The sequence below is a fragment of the Melopsittacus undulatus genome, chromosome 1, assembly GCF_012275295.1.
Source record: "Melopsittacus undulatus isolate bMelUnd1 chromosome 1, bMelUnd1.mat.Z, whole genome shotgun sequence".
In the NCBI taxonomy this organism is placed as follows: domain Eukaryota; kingdom Metazoa; phylum Chordata; class Aves; order Psittaciformes; family Psittaculidae; genus Melopsittacus; species Melopsittacus undulatus.
The window spans coordinates 101545207-101564590 of record NC_047527.1 but is presented as its reverse complement, the minus strand read 5'-3'; the positions used below and the strand labels follow the sequence as shown (position 1 = coordinate 101564590).

At 40.8% G+C, this 19384-nt stretch overlaps 1 protein-coding gene across 2 annotated transcripts in view; it reads right to left on the bottom strand.

The window, feature by feature from the left end:
• CRHR2 (corticotropin releasing hormone receptor 2) overlaps positions 1 to 19384 on the bottom strand; it is a 145587-nt gene that overhangs the window by 38678 nt on the left and 87525 nt on the right. For both annotated transcript variants that reach the window (XM_034068360.1, XM_005150016.3), the window contains one exon: positions 4083 to 4200. In XM_034068360.1, the coding sequence (XP_033924251.1) occupies positions 4083 to 4200 (118 nt within the window). The remainder of the gene's footprint in view (positions 1 to 4082; positions 4201 to 19384) is intronic.

The window sequence follows — 19384 nt, the reverse complement described above, 5'->3', positions numbered from 1 at the left end:
GGCACTTCCACAAGAGAAGTCTGCAAGCAGTTTAAGAAGCAGATTTTTAGAAAGAAGACAGGAGAAGGTAGGCCATTTGACTACAGATGATCTCTCAGAGAGGTGCAGCCACAGCCTAGGGCTGTATCTAGAGATGATGTAAGAGTCTAAGCATATCTTGGGCAATATAACCTACCTGCTAAGCAATTTAAAGAAACTAGTAGATAGCAGTTAATGTCAGAGTCTTCCTTCATTTCCACTGAAGGGAAGGAGCACCACTGACATTTAGAGACAAGATATTTTAAATTAAAGATATGCTTTCATCAGCTGTTTCATCCCCTCTATTCCTGCCATTAGTGCTTCAGTCTGTGTGTCAAATCACTACACATATCACCTCTGAATTCTGCTGTAACTTCAGAAGGAATTTTTGGTGAGGCTCAATATATCAGTAAAGGCATTTTCTCCTAATGGCCGTGTGCAGTGAGAGCACAGCTGTGGAATACACAAATAGCTGTAGAAAAGCAGATGGTAGCATCACATCAATAAATCACAAGTAACTGCTGGTGGTAATTTCCATATTGCTACACACAGAAGTCCGAGGAAATTTATTTCTGACCAAGCAGGCATTCAGCATATTCCCTAAAGCATGACATTAATTACCTATGTTAGCTGGTATCATTGATGCCATTTTGGTCTCACCATTCTCCAGCCTTTTAATTAACTCTACTAAAGTATTTGAAACTTTTGACTCTCAGTTAATTTTATTTCAGACTTCATATGCATGAGGTATTGCTGTTCTCTAGGCAGTCAACAGAGCAGCAGATGCACTATCAAACCCAGGACAATTCCGTGGACTAAGAATTTACTGGACAAGAAACACAGTTACAAATTGATAGCCCATTCACAAGTTGTCATCACTTCTGTTCGTGGAGCTGAAAATAAACAGACGAAGTCTTTCGGATGTATTAAAGCTTTCATTTCTGTACTATTTCATTAGGATTTGAAATTTAGTTTGGCTTCATCTTTAAGATAGGATTTAAATAAAAAAACTCAAAAGAAGATGAAACATTTGTTTTTCAAAATTTTGTTTAGATCAACTTAATTTATTTATTTTTCTCTTTTCAGCTTTGAGGAAAGGGAAGTAAAGCCACAATCAAAAAGAAAACACCCTAGTTTTGGCTAACACTTAACAAATATTTTTGCTCCACTCCTGACTGACTCCCAGCCTAGCAAGACTAGGCTTTTCAAAGACTCTAAGTCTCAATTTGTTGAAGGTATAAGAGTGAATTAAATCTTTCCCTGCAGCCTCAATCTTGTGTAAATTCTCTGTTATAATGTCTAGACTCTTGTTCCCTTCTCCCTCCCATTGCAACACTCACACAGTTTTTGTCCTCTCCATAGCTGCCCTTTTCACAAAAATTGTAAAAACTATTTCTGAGCCTGTTGTTCCTGTGTCAGAACTAAGTGGAATTGACCACTGGACTGGGAAAATACTGGGACAAATACAGGAAAATACACATAATGGTGGTGAGATCTCCCTCTGCAATGTTTCCGTAGGAAACCAGAACAAAATGAATTTTGAGCAATTCCATTTGGAATTGTGGATTTATTATTATTGAATAATAAACTAAATTAGCAGAACTCATTAATTTATACCTTTTCATTTATTTCACCAAGGATTCTTGATCCCCACATGTATCCACCATTACTCCAGATATATTCAGCAATTCCCCTTCTTGATTTATTATTATAAGCACTACAACTTCATGCAAAATGTTTCCACATTGAGTCCTTGATGCTTCTGTAGCTGTATTATTTAATCTCCACTGATCAGCACAGAAGAGATCACATCATTAGCTAGCATAAATAATGTTTCTCCCACTGATTTTGGTGGTATTTTGATTCTGATTTGAACCACAGCAAGGACATAACAAATTTATCAGGAAGCTTTTAAAAAGCACCTTCCCAAAATCACTGCAGTCTTCTGCAGAGAAAAGATGCGTTAACGAAAACTGAGGCATGTTGAGGATCTCTCCTTATACTTCCAGGTTTATATTTTTCTTGGCACTTTGTGACGGTCACATTTTAAAAGGCATTTGAATGTCTGACTCTAACCGTGGGATTTTTCTTAAATAACTGTAAAAAATTGTATTAAGATTTGCAGTATTGTCATGAGAGTTAATCACACAGCATAAAACTGTCAACAATAAAGCTCATATGCCACCATCTTCTGTGGTCTGAAAATGTCAGAAAGACAGACGAAGTGAACAATGAATTAATAGAAGCTACATCTTCTCAAAGGAGCATCTGATTGAATAATAATACAGAGTTATGCATAGACTTTTTCTTTGTCTGGATAATAATGACTTTTCTATTTGTTTTCCTGAAGGGTGGGATTAAAGTTCAGATGTGAGAATTGAAAAATTAACCAAGGATGACAAGTGCCCAGCTGACATTAAAATGAATGAATATCCTGGCTCCTGGGATGGTTTTCAATTTCTGCAGGACCAGTTCCTACACGAATGGAGCCACGACTGATATCAGCTATGGATCCAGCTCATAATCTCTAGGCACTTTAATCCACCTGCTTTCCAAAGAGAGCATGAAAGGTGTGTGTGTGTGGGTGCGCACGTATGTTTGTAGTGCACTTTCTTCTTGATTATGAAGGTTATTATCAGGAGGTAGACCTAAAAGGAGAATACTGCACTAGAAGAACATTACAAGGGAAAGAGAACAGTAAAAACCCTTGCCAATGGACTGTCAAAACACCCCAAACAACTACTTGTCAAGGAAATGTAGGTTTATTCACCAAGAAAATAAAGAAAAAGTTGCTTTAAACCCACACCAAAATCCTTGTATTATTGGGGATGCTGAGGAACAGGGAAAGGCATTACAGTACTTGCACAGGGACTGATTCAATGTCCATCCTTAGACAAGCATTTGCAACTGGGAGTTACTTGAGTGAACAAGAAATAACACAGATAGTAAGAGAAATGGGAGTATGGTGACATGCTCGCTTTCCCTAGAATGCTCAATGCCATGCAAAGAAGACGTGCCACTTCTTGCCCCCTTCAGCCTTCTAGTTTTTTATTGAGCAGGTCTGTCTGGTCACTTGAACTGTCTCTCTCAGTCATGCAGCAGAAAGCTGACTTCTATAGCTACGTGAGCAGAAAAGTCCTCCTTCCTTTTTTGTCAGCTAGGTTAGCTCTCAATCAGTGTAGTGAATTCAGTCTCTGAGAATTCAGTCCTCCCCAAGGGATAAGCAAGAGGAACAGAGCTAATGCAAACGAAGCAGCAGAAGCTGGAATGAAGCATTTGGATCTCTGGAGGACTGAGCACTCCCTTTCAGTAACAAGGAGTTGCTGCTGGATGCAGTCCATATTCACAGAACTTCATCCTCAAGACCAGCACAAAAGTGAAGAAGGGATATGGAATTTTGTGAGAAAAAAACAAACCTTTAAAGTTATCAACAAGCAAAGATTAGACTGTTTCAGGCTCTATTTCTTATTTTCTGGGCAGTCCCACTGACTCCAGGCAGTAGGGTGCCCACTGTCATCAAAGTAGCTGACTCGGAGACAGATCAATTATTTCTGCTCACGGAGATATTGCCCTCTGGCATTAATGCTTTTCCTACACAGGTGTACATCACTGCAAGATGATCTAACAAGAATGCTCAAGAAACATAAAATTTAGTGTCTTGAACAGTATCGTGTCTTATAGTACATAAATTTGGAAATTATCTATGGTCAATGAAGATAAGAGTTCCCACTTTGGAGAGGGATTTTTATTAAAAAAACTCAAACCAAACAACCTTTGATATTAATGTAATGGTACATATATATACATATATAGAATATATATTAATGTAATGATATATATATTACATATATACACATATATTAATGTAGGAGACAACGTAATGAGATTAAAAAAATAGCAAATCTAAGCCTAATTTTCTTCCCTTTTTCTATGTTTTGAAATTAAATGAAAGCCAGTCTGAGCATACTGATGTGTCCTTTGTAATATTTCTATCAGCTTAACAAATTCAGCATCCCTGCCAGTTCTGAAACTACATGCCAGACATACTTCCTCCAAGCACTTACTTCGTTGCTTTCATGTATGTTGTGATCTATCATTTGAAGCAGAAACCACATCACATTCCTCAGGATGAACGTGGTGATCAAGTTCCAGTGGATAATATTCCGCAGGCATCTGATACTCCTAAACAGGGAAATACATTTAAATAAACATATATAGTCAATATATACACATACACATTAATGACTATATAAAATGAACAATCTAATTCTGTTCATTTGAAAAATTCCTCATAGTTTATCCCCTTCCACAACTTCCCTTACGCTATGAGACAGGAGGTTCATGGGTCCAATGGGTTATCAGTAACAGTGTTTGAGGCTGTCTGCAGTTACATCTTTACTAGCAAGCAAATCTGGGTTTGGTCTCAGTGGCAAAACTGAGTTTACATTTGGTAAGTTTCTTGAACAGGTTCGCCTGTTTGAACTTCAAAGTTTTCAGGCCCATTAATGCAATAGGGGAGCATGGACTGCCTGGTTTTCAGTCCAGGGCTTAGTTGGCTGTACCAAACTTTCTTAAATAAGGTAGAGCTGCATATTCTCCTTCACCAGAAAATATCTGTGTCCGTTTTTGGTCCTTTCCCAGCCTCTATTTAGATGCAATGTAAAATAAGAACACAATGTAAAATAAGAACACAATGTAAAATAAGAACACAATGTAAAATATGAGCTACAGTAAGTTGGGACACACTGCTTTAAAACAAAAGATGGGATACCTTACATAGCACTTGCTGCTGAAAAAAGCTCCAGGAGGCAGCCAGTGCATGGTGCTGATGCCAGCAACCAAAGCCTCAGTGAAGCCAGACAGAGTTACTCATTGCAGATCCAGTCATTTAAAACAAAAGCATTTGTCTTCTCATTCTTTGTGAAATGGTAAAAGAAGGCAAATGCCAAGCTGCAGTTTCACAGTTACAGAGTCTTCAACTAAATGATCTTTTCTCAGCTAAAACATTCCAGTTATTACAATCACTTCCACAGGGGATCACACAGGCAGTGCATTTTCTGGAATCATCGAGTTAGCATTCTGCATTTTCCATATCAGTCTCTCTCCTTGCAAATTAAGCTGTCAAATAACACGGGACAAACATAGAAAATGGTGTTCTCAAACCTGCTCAGCTGTAACTGACTGCAGCTTGTCCCAGTGGCAGCAAAAAGAGAAGGTACAACCCAGCAACCAACTTTGCTGTTGGCTCAGGTGTTTTCAGCCTTCTTAACAACAAACACTATTTTGCTATGATGAAACACTTACTGCCCTTTTCCTAGGACTTGATTAGTCAATCCTAGGGCCAGAAGCAATTCTGTTATGTCCTTCAGCCTCACAAATCTCTCAAACACTTCACAGCAACTCAGAGCATCCCCCCCCAACAAACAAGTAGAAGACCTCCCACATATGAGATACTGCAACTTGCAGAAAGATGCTCAGAGGTATAACCCTACTAAGTCAATTAAATAACCCTACTAAGTCAATGTTAAAATAACCTCTGAATTTAACAACCCCAGTTCAAGGTATGAAACTGGCATTTGGTCTTCAGAACCACAGTGACTCATGACTGGAATTAATTTGGAAAACAAATCTTCAGCTGCTCAGATCCATTTCCTTTTATTTAAGCCACGAAGACCAAAAGTGTTACTCTCGGTGTGACCTTTCCAACTAGGGAACACGTCAGAGACATGTCTCACTTTCAAATTTTCACTGGTAACAAAAGGCAAAGGTTCATGATTAGTCTGTCAAAGAAACAAGGCAACCAACACCTACAGCCTTTCCTGCTGAACTCCAGGAACCCAGCTGGCTCTAGACAGACTTTGAAACATGCTGTTAAGGTCTGTTCTCTGCTGATCTCCTGCCCATAAATGTCCTGTGGCTGCTCTTCATCTAAGTTTTATTCATTCCTTTTAGGTTAAGGATTAGCAGATTAAGAAAGGAGTTTGAAACACTGCTTCTACTGGGACAGGGAGGCAGGGGACTAGAAACTGAGGAAATTCAGGTCAAAGTCTAGTTACTGACATGAAATTAATTGCTTCTGAGAGCTCTAACAAGAAAACAGATCCAGCACATTTTCTATCTGAATGTATTTCTTGACAGTGAGAAGATAAAGGAGTGAGGAAAAAAAATCCTTATTGCATGCCTCCATTTAGATGTAGTTTAATCATCCTGTATGTTGGAACATCACTAAATCTGGCTTGAGGAAACCTTTTTCCCACAAGATTTACAGCAGAACATTGAACTGGCTACAGAGGCAAATAGGATCAAGCAAACATGCTTTTGGTTCAGTTCATAAAAAGAGCTTTTCCTTCCAGTAATGTCCTACTCGTCCTGTGCTTGGAATATAAAGACAAACTTAGCATCTACTGGCTACATGATCTTTGCCCTCCATACCACTACTTCATTCATACTATTTTGTCTTCTTTGCCCATCAATCTGCATCTAGCCCCTGGCTTTTATTTGGATTGCAAGAAGTTTGGGACAGAGACAAACTTTTAGTGATGTCTGTTCAGGACCCAGAGCAAGAGCGACTGGTCTGTGTGGTCTGTGCTTGGAACTCCCAGGCTACACAGATAATTATGATCAAAATTCTCCCTGCTGCTCAAAGATGTGTTTCTGGCGTAAAACTAACTAAAGCATAAATGTGATCAGCAGCTGGAATTTACTAAAATGAAGCCTGAAGCCTTGTCAAATGATGTTTTGAGCATAAAACAGGGACAGATGGCTCCCATGTTCCACTATCTTTAGCAAAAGCCATACTTTGGCTACCAGCAACCTTCTGTCATGGCCTCATTCTCTTTCTGAGACACTCTGCGTGTGGCATGGAGGGTAAGTAGATGCTTTCACCTGCTAAAAACCTTCACGTCTTTGGGGCTAACAGAGTTGTAGAGCAAGCATTTGCTTTCCTGGATGCAGTCTCTCCCTAGCCACATTCCCCACCAAACTGTTGTCCTGCTAAAGCAGCACAAACAGGTGAGGGCTAGAATTTGTTTTTGTGATGATTGGGCTGCTACTCTGCTGGTGTTAATAGCAGTTAGGGTTTTAATGGAAACACCAGTATAGTCAGGCGGAGAAACACATCTGAAAGTACTGTAGAGTTTCTCAATGGTTCAGGCAGTGATGTGACACCAGGCACAGAATGGTTTTAACTCTTTTTTGGGGGGAAGGGTTGGTGGGTTGCTTTTTGTCTTTGTTTTCCCTCTTTTAGTAAGAGTCCAAACTGGAGACTCCGAGCTTGGTTTTGTTTGTAGAGAGCCCAAAACACATGGTTTCTGTTTGTTTCTGTCTCCTAAGTACTACTAGCACAGAAATCACTGTGGCAGTAATGCAATTCATAGCCAAGGGCAGGAAAAGCTTGAGAAATAATTGTGTCAGGTTCATAGTGGAGAGGGAGAAACAGCAGGATTAATATAGTGTGGAGGCTGCAGGGCACAGCAGCAGAGAACTGCAGCTAAGTCAATTGATGTAACATGGGAAAGATCTCTTGCCAGTCACCTGAGAAAACTGGTTTTATCTACAGGCATTGCTGGTGACTGTTATTACTGCAATTTAGCAAGGGCAAAGCATCTAGAAGGGTACTGATTGAGATGAGGATCCCTTCGTTTAAGGCACTATTCACATGAGACTATTCTGCTGGGCTCAGGAACTTACCCTGTACATCAAGTCTACCTGTGTAGCCAGCCTGGAGTCTGAGGCTGACAGCGAATGAAGGACATGTTCCAAACTGGGTGACAAAGCTAGTGAGTAACAAGAGACCGTCAGCACAGATAATGTTTGATGAAAGGACAAAGCCAACCTTGTCATACACACTCATCTCCAGATAGATGGAAGCTAGCTTAAATTGATCAGCCTTAATTTAAATTTCAGTACTTCTGTTATTTGTGAAAATGACCTGTCCCTTTTTGAAAACTCGTAACAGTCTTCCACGACAATGAACTCCACAGTTCCTTTCTCCTTGATGAATTATTGCCTTCACTCTATGGAGTGAAAAAATAAGCAATTCTGTGTTCTAGAAACAGCAATAACTGCCCTCACAGGCAGCACTGAAAAGGAATTCGCATCCCACTGCAACTGGCAGGAGGTAGAATTTGAAACACATTGAGCTGTATTGTAAGTTAGTGAGATAAGCTTTCCTGCAGTCACAGTGATTGGCATGAGTGCATTCCCTTGCAACTCAGAAGCTAAGAAACGTGTTACTCTTACTTTGGTAGGAGATGATAGCATAATTTGGACAGTGTGGCAGTGACAACATCAGGAAAATGAAAGAGCAGTCAGCAGGGAGCTATCTTTTCAAGAGGGCAAAGTGTCATGTGAGAGAAGGCAAAAATGGGAGATGAGGTGACTGGGTGCTGAAATGCTGCTTCAGACACAATTGCAGCATCACTGTGAGTTACAGTGCCATATGAAGTCCCCTAGACTAAAAGATCAGATGACAGAAGGTTTCATATTCTTCTTCATGTAAGGTAATATTTCTACTTGTTTTACACCCCTTAATGTGGATTAAATCTTGCAAGTGTAGCCCAGCTTCCAGTAACAGCAACACAGGTCACCATCCCAGAGAACCTGAAGGCTTGCACATCACAAGACACCATGGAATGCAGCTCTGGGCTTCCTTTGAGAAGCCTTTTCCTGCATTTGCCTCCTGCCCTGATCTTTTTCAGACTAAAGTGTTGGTCAAGGGCCTGGCTGGACTCTTCTACTAACTCTTCCCTGGTGCATGGGTCCAAGGATGGAAGGAATAATAAAAGAGGTTGTAGCAGTTCACCCAGAACAGACTTAAAGACTGAGGCCACAACACAAACATATAAGAACTACATATTCTGTCAGACCAATGAGCCATGTAGGCTGTGACTCAGTCCCCAGTGGTGGTCAGTAAAAGACAGTCTGTAAAACAGTATTGGCAACAGGGGATTTAGACCTTTAGTTGTTTCTTGCCAAAAAGCGATGTTGCTATGAACGCTTGGCCGCCACAAGCCAGTTATCCCTGTGGTAACTCTTCTGACACCTCCTGCTTACAACCCCAAAAGCCAGAAGGATCATGAGGCCCTGCTCTCACAGTCTGTATTCGTACTGAAAATCAAGATCAAGGGAGCTTTTGCCCTTCTGCTAAGCAGGAGGTTTCCGTCCTCCCTGAGCTCTCCTTAGGACACCTGCGTTACACTTTGACAGACTCCCCACCTGCCGCTGTCCCCAGAGTGGGTAGTGCCAGGCATGCACCGGGTGCTTGGTGCCAGAAGCGAGAGACCCCCTCGGGGCTTGCCCCCCCCCCCACCTCACCGGGTAAGTGACAGAACGATCAGAGCAGTGGTATTTCACCGACGGCTGGGACACCAGTGGGCAGGTTGCCCTGTGCCACCAAGCGCACACCCGGCTTCCCACTTATTCTACATCTCTCATGTCTCTTCACAGCATCAGACTAGAGTCAAGCTCAACAGGGTCTTCTTTCCCTGTTCCATTCTGCCAAGCCCGTTCCCTTGGCTGTGGTTTCGCTGGATAGTAGGTAGGGACAGCAGGAATCTCGTTCATCCATTCATGCTCTTTGCTTCTGGCAGTCAGGGGATTTAAAATATTTCTGATTCAGAGACCACATAAAATCACATTAAGTCACTCCATTGGTGGGCCCAAGTTCTCACAGGAGCCACTGAACTCCTTTTGTGGTTTATGTTGACGGGGTCAGGCTGTGGTGTATTCTACTAAGATGATGGAATGAAGAGCACATAAGCTGTTAGTCAGGGCAAAATACATTTGTCAGTGTTGGCTCCTCTTCTCTGCTTTCCTGTCGCTTCCCAAGGTCTGGATAAGGATGCATTTTCCAACAGCTACATTCCCTCTTGTCCCTTGGGAATTGCAGGGAGGAGGGACAGAAAGAGGCAAGAACTGGAAAGCAGGAAACTGCTAGTCCCATGGGTTGTGAGAGCAAACTGGGAGGAGTGGTTGGTAGTGTATCCTTAAGTAGCACAGTTCATTCAGCAATTTCACTTCTGGATGTGCCTGACAGCAGGTCTGGGGCCTGAAACAGCCCCCTGAAATGCGGGAAGTAGTGCCAGACAGACACATGCAAGATGTGCATATTATACTGAATGAAGGAACAGGCAGAAGGATTTTTTTTTCCTTGAAAAGGTGAGAAAAGGACTTTCAATTTCTGACTTGGAGGGAGAAAAGATATTTCCACTGGGAGCATGTTGGTTCTATAACTGAAAGGGTTTATTGGCTCTTTATGATTTAAGAACCCATGCTTTGCCTGCTACTGAGTGATCTCCAGATGACTGCTTCTAACAAGGCAAGTTTCCACTGAGAGACTTTTGCACAAGAGATCTGCTGCAGTGTCACTTTGCCTAGTTTGGCAGAGATGTCCTCATGTCCCTGACAACTGGGTAAGGGATCAGTAGCACAAATAGTGTTCTCCCAGATCCTTCCTGTTGCAGGGAATGATGAAGGAAAAAACAGGAACAACCAGAAGATCAATACCTGGTTCCCAGCCTGGTGCCATCAGCAGAATTTTGTGGGTTTTGATCATGGGTCACTTTACATGTCACCAGAACTTTTGGTAACTGACAGGGTCTCAAAAGGGATCTTTGCACAGGAGTTCATTGTGAACAATAAGCACAAAGCTAATTGAAAGAGCTTTAAACTAGATTTCAAGGGGAAGGGGATAAAACAAAGCTCACCACAGAGAAGCCTGGAGGCAGCATACCAGTGTTTGAGTGATGATGTGCTAGCAAAGTCCTTCAGGCTGCTACCCCAGTGGAGGTAGCGGATGGAGATCCATGCAGCAGCAAAGACACAAGTATTAGTAGTGACTTGCCTCAAGGCTAATGATGTGAGGTTTTGGATAGAAAACTGTAGCAAACGACAGAATATTTTCAGAGACTATGTTATGAAGTACCTTGTTTTATATATACAGGAATCTGGGGACAATGGTACAGGAAGATGTGTGTGTTCCAGTGAGTTGACAGTCCCAGAGTATGTCCCTGTTCTGGACAAAACCAGGTAAGATGATCTGGGAGCACTCACAGCACACACAGAGTGCCCACAAAAGCACTAGCTTCAGCTCTCTGCAGTAGGTTAGACACAAACAAGTAATTAAGGTGAAAGCAAACATACTTCTCTTCGGCCTTCCTAATTATTAAATCAAAAGCCAGGTGTATGGTGGGAAATTACACATAATGACCTCTTTATTTGATTTGAGAACAGACCATGTTTCAAGCCCAAATGTCATTCTCTGACTCAAAATCACACCACTGACATCCCGAACTGCTTCGTGTGCAGGGTGTCATAACTGAGCTTCCACATTAGGAACAGCAGCAGCAAATGGAAAAAAAAACAACAGAACCCTGCAGCCGGTGACTGCAGCCTGTGTTAGAAGAGGGTAGAAAGAGCTTCTGACTGCTGGTAGAGAAAGGACACTCTGCTAATTATTTCCATCAAATGTCCTTAATTGTATGGTTGGATGCAGAAAGCAGAGAATTAGAAAATCGATTCTTTTGACTTGGGAAATGCTGAGATCTGAAAAGGCAGAAAATCTTATCAATTATTTCTGTACAGGTGGCCTCACTGATTCAGAAATGGAAATTTATAAAAGGGTTTCTAAAATAGCATTGGTAAAACTTAAAATAGCCTTTCTGTTATTTTTCTTTTTTCCTTGCTCTATCCATACAGTGGTATTTTTCCTGTTTTTCCTCTGGAATATGAAGAGCTACCATTTTCTGATTCAAAGCATGACACAAACAACATCAGCAATCCCAATAATGTGCCAGCATGGTTGAAAGCTAGCTGAATTAGTTGAATTATTTGCATGGACATAATTGCAAAACATAACTTTAATGAATAGGTTTAGAAACCTTCTATTAATTCATGTAGTATTCCATTAATAGTGATGTTCAATTAAGACTGCTGTCCCAAAGTCTGTCTGAAAGCAGCTGGCAGGAGAAATCTGAGCACACTTTGCTGGAGTCCTTCCCATTCCATGACTGTTGAAAAAGCAGGAAGAAGAATCATGGACAATACTCAAAAATGTCTTTTCTAGGGCAGGCAAAGTCCATGTACTAGCCATAAATGGCACAGAATGGGAAGAATACCTAACAACATGTTGTTTCCCAGGCTTTGTGCATGTTGTGGCCTATTTGCTTTCATCTACATGGAGGCCTCCCCTGAGGTCCTCATGGTTTCACCTCTGTGCTCATGTTCAACCAGTGCATATATTTTGGTATTCCTAATGCTTACAGATGGGAAAAGCAGCTGGAGAGGTTGGCAAAGAACACAAGCCCCTTGGAGGCAGCTGCCTGAGGGGATATAAATATTCTCACAGGAAATGGAAGGGGCAGTTGCAGGGAAAGAATGAAAGCCTGGAAAAGAATAATAGCTTTATTACAAGGACAGGTGAAATGTTCAGGTGAAGAAGAGAAGCAGCAGTTTCCGTTAGAGTTAGGATGTGCAGAGACCCTAAAAACAAAACCATTGTGAAACCATCTGTGCCTTTCCAAAAGCTTATTTCTGCTGCCTTCAAGCCAATCTTTAATCCAGGACACAGGGCATTCTGCCTGCTTTAGACACAAAGGCTTAAAGCGCTGATGTTTCTAGGGCTGGAAGGATGCAATCAGCACAGCACAGAACAAGACCACCAGCAGGACAGCCCCAGGGCAGGACAAGACAGTGTGCTCACTCTCCGTGCCCAGCACTGCCTGGCTGCATAGCACAGTGAATAGCGGTCAAAAATGGCACTCTGCAAAACACCCATGAATGGTGTGAATAACTATCAGGCACTGATCCATCCTGTGCTTCGTTCGTAGTCAATATGCAAAGAAAAATATTGCCCCTGAGAACTATGGGGTTAAATATGGGCTAATTGAAAAGTAGCCACTAGATACTCGTATGAGAACATGGCTCCAACCTTGATGGTGCAATCAGTTCTTCCATCAGAGAAAATTCCTCTGTTCTTTTAACAGGGACGGCAAAGTCAGATGCAGATTATTTAGTACAGAATGAGATTGTGGTTTAGCAGGTTGAAAAAAGATTTAGGAATCTGCTCTAATTTGCTTTACTAAATAGAGGTCAGCTGTCAGTTATTTCTGAACCAGTCAGAACACAGGGCTATGAAGTATCTTTTTAGCAAAAGCCACCTTGCAGCTCAGGTTTTAGTACCGCATAACCAACTTCAGAGTAGCAGGGGCATGGTGCATGGCTACAGCCCTCTGGGGTTTATCTAAAACATCACCCTGTTGACAAGGGTTGTAGTTACCAGTCTGGACTGTGGGAGGTTGAATGTTTTCTATGAAGTGGCCACTGCAGCTGGATTGTACAAATTAGAGTTAGGACTTCAGAAGCCAGAGACTAAGAGCTGATCTTGGTTGATCTGAGTTACAGCTATTGTTTGGGAAATGTAAGGGTGCACAGCATGTCCTCATTCATAATCCTCTTGAGAAATTATAGGGGATTTTTTTTATATCTGAATGAAAATTAATTTAAATTACCAGCTAGGGAATTCAGAGGTTATGGCTGGTTGTTCTTTTTTTTTTTTTCTTAATACAATCATACAATTAGCAATGTTTATTAAATTATCTACATTTACAGATACTGTGTAGATAAACCAAGGAGGAAAGTCAGGGGCACTGATGTTGCTGTTCACACTCTTCTTGGCCTCATTTCCACAAAAACATAGTATGAAATGTTTCATTATTTTTGAGTATTTGACCAGGAATTCAGGAAACACTATACAGGATCAGTGCATTTGTCATGGCAACTCTAAACATCTAGGCTTGAAAACATCTTATCTGATTCTCCTTCCTAGAGATTACTTGGGACAAGTTCTATTTTCAACTAAATTGCACACCTATGCAAGATTATATCTAAACTGTAAAGACCAAGCTTTGCTTTCTTCCTTCCTCTGAAATGTTGGAAAAATTGCAAGGCTTGCTCCACTGTCCCCAAAAACATTCCATCATCACCAACAGGAGGAAATAGCACAGTCATGTTTTAGCTAGCCAGTCAACATCGATCTGATCTTGCACAGGACAGTTCTATTACCCAAATTTAAACAAGAGCATCCATCTCCAAAAACACTGCCTCATGGCTGAAATCTTGTCAATAAAAGAAATTTATATAGGAAAATATTTCAAGCACAGGATAGGAAATGGCCTCCTGATTCTCCAAAACTCAGGTCAAGAAAATAATTGAGTCAAAGCCCTTCATAAATTCCTGAAACTCTAGATTAACTTCAGGTTAAAGTTTCCCTCCATTACATTGCTCCTGGATGCCTCTGCTTTGTGGGTTGGAAATCATCCACTAATATCCACTCACAAGTATATCTGTAGAGCACTTACTTATACCCGTTTCCTCCTGCACCGACATTGTCCTTGACTGTAAGTAGCTCTTCAGTTTCTAATATTTATCCAACAGTGATGTATTTATAGGTAGCACTAATACTCCTTTTCAGATTTCATATTGCTAGGCTACAGTAGCACTATTTCAGATGAAGCTTATGAGATCTCCCACATTTTAAGAATATAACTCTTTGGGCACACTTATTACTGATGTAATTTCAGGACTTCACGAGGGCTCTGCTCTTCTCTGAAAGTTCTGTACTGAGATATAAGAGGGTAAAGTCAGTGGGAAGCAAAGACATTGGCCTAAGGTTTATCAACAGAAAATGTGTTTCTGTCCTTTATCAGAGTTGGTGAGATAAGACACCTCACATGCTTTCAGGCACTTCAGATGTTTAGTATTCAAAGATAACCATCTCCTTGCATATGTACTTCTTTACAGAGCTCCACTGTTTCCATTCCTTCCTTGCCTTGAGAACTTTACTATGGACTATTTCAGGGTGGGACAGAGTGCTATGTCTAAGCCTGCAGCCATTGCAGCCACAAAAAAATATGTACTTCAATTACTGGTATTTATGATAAAGTTTAAAAAATCCTATGTGCCTGAATCATTACTTAATGCTCTGCTATTCTAAGTGGTAGATGAAATAGACTAGGTGGAAAGTCAGACAATGAAGGGAAAAAGGGGAGCACTGACATGAACTGATGAATTTAGTTGATGCTGTGGCCTGGCATTTACTTGTTTTCCTCTTGCTCCACTACAGGAAGTCACATATGGGGGGGACTGTGCTTTAGATCTGGACTCTGCTCTGCTTTAATCACACCAGATACCACATGACCTTTAAGGACAAACTGGTACTAATGTTGCAAATCACCTACCCAATTGGCACATCCTCAGTATCTAGGTGCTGACAGGTATCACATCATTTTGCTCTATGAAACCTGCTCTGTATGGACACTCTACATTTCTTCTGAAAGAATTCTCAAAATCATTTAATCAAACTCTTCCATTCTTACTAACAGAGGCCCCACAGCAACAGTCTCACCAACTGCATGCCAGACCGAAGATCAAGAGGCAGTTCAAAGGAGTTTGGAACAGGGGAGGAAGAAGGAAAGTAGATCTTCCTCTCCTAAACACTTGGAGATGGTTGGGAGGCTGGGGGAGGGGTGGGGGAAAATTTTTAAATTGCCTATGTTGTTTCAAGAAAAAACTGTTTCAGTCTTTTGGGAGAAAAAATGATTGATATTTAGGAAATCTGGCTGTTATCACAATAAAGAAAGGGGACACTGCCTCAGACCTGCGGGGTGGGAAGAAAGAGGTAAATTTAGGTGTTAACAGGAAAGCAAAATTTCCCTTGAAACCTGAATTTGCTTTTGTTACCACCATACAAGTGACAAAAGATGTTATGCAGTGTTTGCGGGCTTGGTTTTTTTTTTTTTATGAGCTGTCCTTATCCAGCAACCTGTGCAGAAGGACAAATTATTTTTAATCTTCAGCCTATCTTTCTTTCAGCACCATCCCTTATTGGATTCAAAACTCAGCAGGGACTTAAATATTCCTCAGAACAAATACCTGTCTTCCCATACTACTTCTTCAGTCACTACTGTCCCAGTAAAACATCTTCTGATTGAATCCAGTCAGGTCACTGCTGTCTATTGCCAGCACATTGTTTAATCACAAGTCAGGAATTCTACAGAGGACTCTTATTCTCCTCAGAGGCTGGTATAATAGCACACTAACAAAGGAAAACACAGAACAAAGCAATCTGGATTTCTGCATTATCAGCAACAGTAATGGAAAAATATGATTCAAAAGAACAAAAGAAGCTTTTGAATCTTTTTCCTTGGTTGGCTGGTTTGTTTTTTTTTTCCCCTCCTTCAGCTTGATTGGTATTACTGATAGGAGGATTCCTCCTCTGGAAAATTTCTGCTTTACTAGTGTGAAAATGTGATTATGTGGGACAATGAGAGCCCTGCCAGAAGGAATTACCTCTGTGCACCTGAGGGATGGCTCAAGCCTTTACTAATGAGAACATATAGATTGAGATTCACAGTAGTGCAGATACATTTAACAATGCCATGTGAAGTGCCCTGAGCAAGTCTCTCCAGATCCTGCATTGGAGATCAACGCAGCTCTACAGCATATTTGGTTTATACACAAATTCTCATTTTTCTTTCTCAGCATATTTGTTTCTGTATGCTTGTTTTGTTTTGCATTGTAAAGGTAGTATGGCTCTCTCACTTTTAAGACCACCTACATTTTAATCTTGGGGAACTATCCTTGACTTAGCTCTTCAGGAGCTATCTCAATAACACACTGCCGTTCAGTCAGCGTGCCAACAAAAATCAAGCCCTCTCCTGTAAGTCTGACATCACTTTTTATTATTCAGGTGCTAAATAAAATGTTTACTGGCTTATTTTTCATTGCACTGCCAAGAAAGAAGGATTGGTTTATATGACAGAACTGAAGAAAACAGGTGTGGAATAGGTCTTCACAATAAAAGAAAGTCCTTGGCTGAGCTCTTCTCACTTCCCAGTTGTGATGGGGTCTCCTGGCAACACAAGTACAGATGGCAGATGATTTCATTACTTGTTGCTACATCTGAGATTTCTGACCCTTAATTATCTTTTGTTGTACGGTTCCTTAGAGTTTAAGACAGTAAGAACATTTCTAGTGGTGTGGAGGGTGGGTTGTGAATGCAGGACATAGGTCTGTATAAGGAACTGAGGAAGACAAGAACTGGGGACAAGATAACACAGGATAGACTTGAAAGAACAGGGACTACATACAGTACTTTCCCCTTCCCACTTCAGCACAGATGACATCTAAGCTTCCCACCAACACAGCAGCTACCTGGACTGAGGCAGCAACAGCAATGGTGAAGCTTATATGTAAAAGTGGAACACCCATCTCACTAGCTGATCACCAAAGCAACACTCTTTGCCATGCCAAGTAGGTATTTAACCTGCTCTTAAAAACTCCAGTATGAGAGATCCCACAGCCTTTCCAGCAGTTATGTTTGAATACAGCAGGCATGCTCAAGTCTCTTCCTTCAGACAGGACTGCCTTTGGGACTCCATCTGTACTGACAGAGCAAAGGAAAACCAAGCAGGTGATGAGTGAGAACCATGAAAATACAGAGAACTTGAGCCTTCCCAGGGGTCTCCTCCATCTTCACCTTCAGCAGGCACTCATGGAATGAGGTAGATCGATGGAGTGGAGCAAGGATAAGGAACTGGATCTTTGAATCCTAGATTCTGATAGAGCTGAACCACAGAAACTAGCAGTTTGGGCCAAGATGTGGGACTATCAGGTCTAGCCTTCAGGCTCTTCTACTGATTTTTTTAGCCAGAAATTATCTAGATTCTCACTTCACCCAAATAGTAGATGCCTTCTTCCAGCCAAACTAAAACAGTTTAAAAAATCCCAAATAATAGGACTCAATTATCAAAACTGATTTGTTCTTGAGACACTTAGAAGAAGTAAGTGTGATGAAGATGTGCGTAACCTAGAATTTATGTAGTAGAAATCTGTAATGCAACGTGAATCTGGACTGCCTTAACCAGAGCATCTCTGGAGCTTTTGAAAACAGATATAACAGTACAGCCACTGAAGTAGCTCATGCTGGTTAGAGCTGGCTGGACATTAAACATTTTTTGCATGATAGAGTGGGAATTTGAAAAGATGGATTATCTTGATTCACAGCATGCATAAGGAAGTACTTATCTGCTGCAGTCATTTTTAATGCTAAAGCTGATTACAAAATTTAAATCTTAAAGTCAAAGTTGAAGTATCAGAACAATTTAAGAGATAACTAGGCTACTTCCATGTTAGAAGGTGGATACATTTATATCATAATATCTAATTGCTTTTGTGTTATTTATTCAAACATTTTATAAAATATTCAGCCACATAGCAGGGAATGGAGTTACAATGAATAATTTGCATTTTTTTATTCAGTGTAAATTAATTCAGGTCTCCAACCACTATGGGAATTAGCATTATACATACAGTAAAAAGGCTGAAATGGAAGGTTAAAGCAATGCACCATAAATGTTCCCACTGAATATTTTAAACTTTTTTTCATTCCTATTAGCATAGATTATTCTGTTTATGGATGCTGGGGTTAAAGAAGATTCCTGTTTCTAATAAGAAAGACCCCCTTGTTCAGAAGGCTTATGTGGGAGACTTAGCAATAGACTTTGTAGGGATGCTTCACTCTAGGAAAGCTTTGATTCTCTCATTTAGGCCACCGTCAATCACCACGTTGTAATCTGGTGGCGGGGGTGGTGGTGGATAATCCACCTGTTTCTTCTCTGCTACTATACAAGCTAGTACATACAAGATTTTTTTTCCCAAGGATTATCCCTGCATAGCATTTAGTGCAGTGGGTTCTAAGCTGAAGTTGAAAGCTCCTAGACAAGACAGCACAAATAGCACAGAAATATCAATCAGGTAATCCAACAAATAACACAGAAATATCCAACCAGGCCACTCCTATTAAAATACATTTCCATGACTCGGGATGTGTACCTACAATACATATGACGACTGATGCACATCTACGTATTACTTTCCACTAAGTTTCATTCCCTCCCATCATTTCTCTTCTCCCTGTAGCCCTAACTTCTCCACAGATTTTCTTTCACTGACATATCCATTTGACCTGACAAACTCCCTTCTGTACCAGTGAACCAGAGAAGGAAAGTCTTGTGCAATTCCATTGATTTGCATCCATCATTTCATGAGCACTGCTGGGAATAAAGCTCCTCCAAACATGTTTCTCTTGTTATTTAAGAAAGCTTCCAAGTTCTTTCATGGAAAAAAAATTGAAATTAACCCAAAGCTAAATGGAAAGATTTAATTGCATTTCCTTTGGTCTAGATCTGGGCATCATCTGTCAGGGAATGCAAAATGACTTTATGCTATCACACACTGCCTTATAAAAAAATTAAACTTGCCCCCAAAACCTGCAACTTGACACACACAAATCCCAGTTGCCCTTACC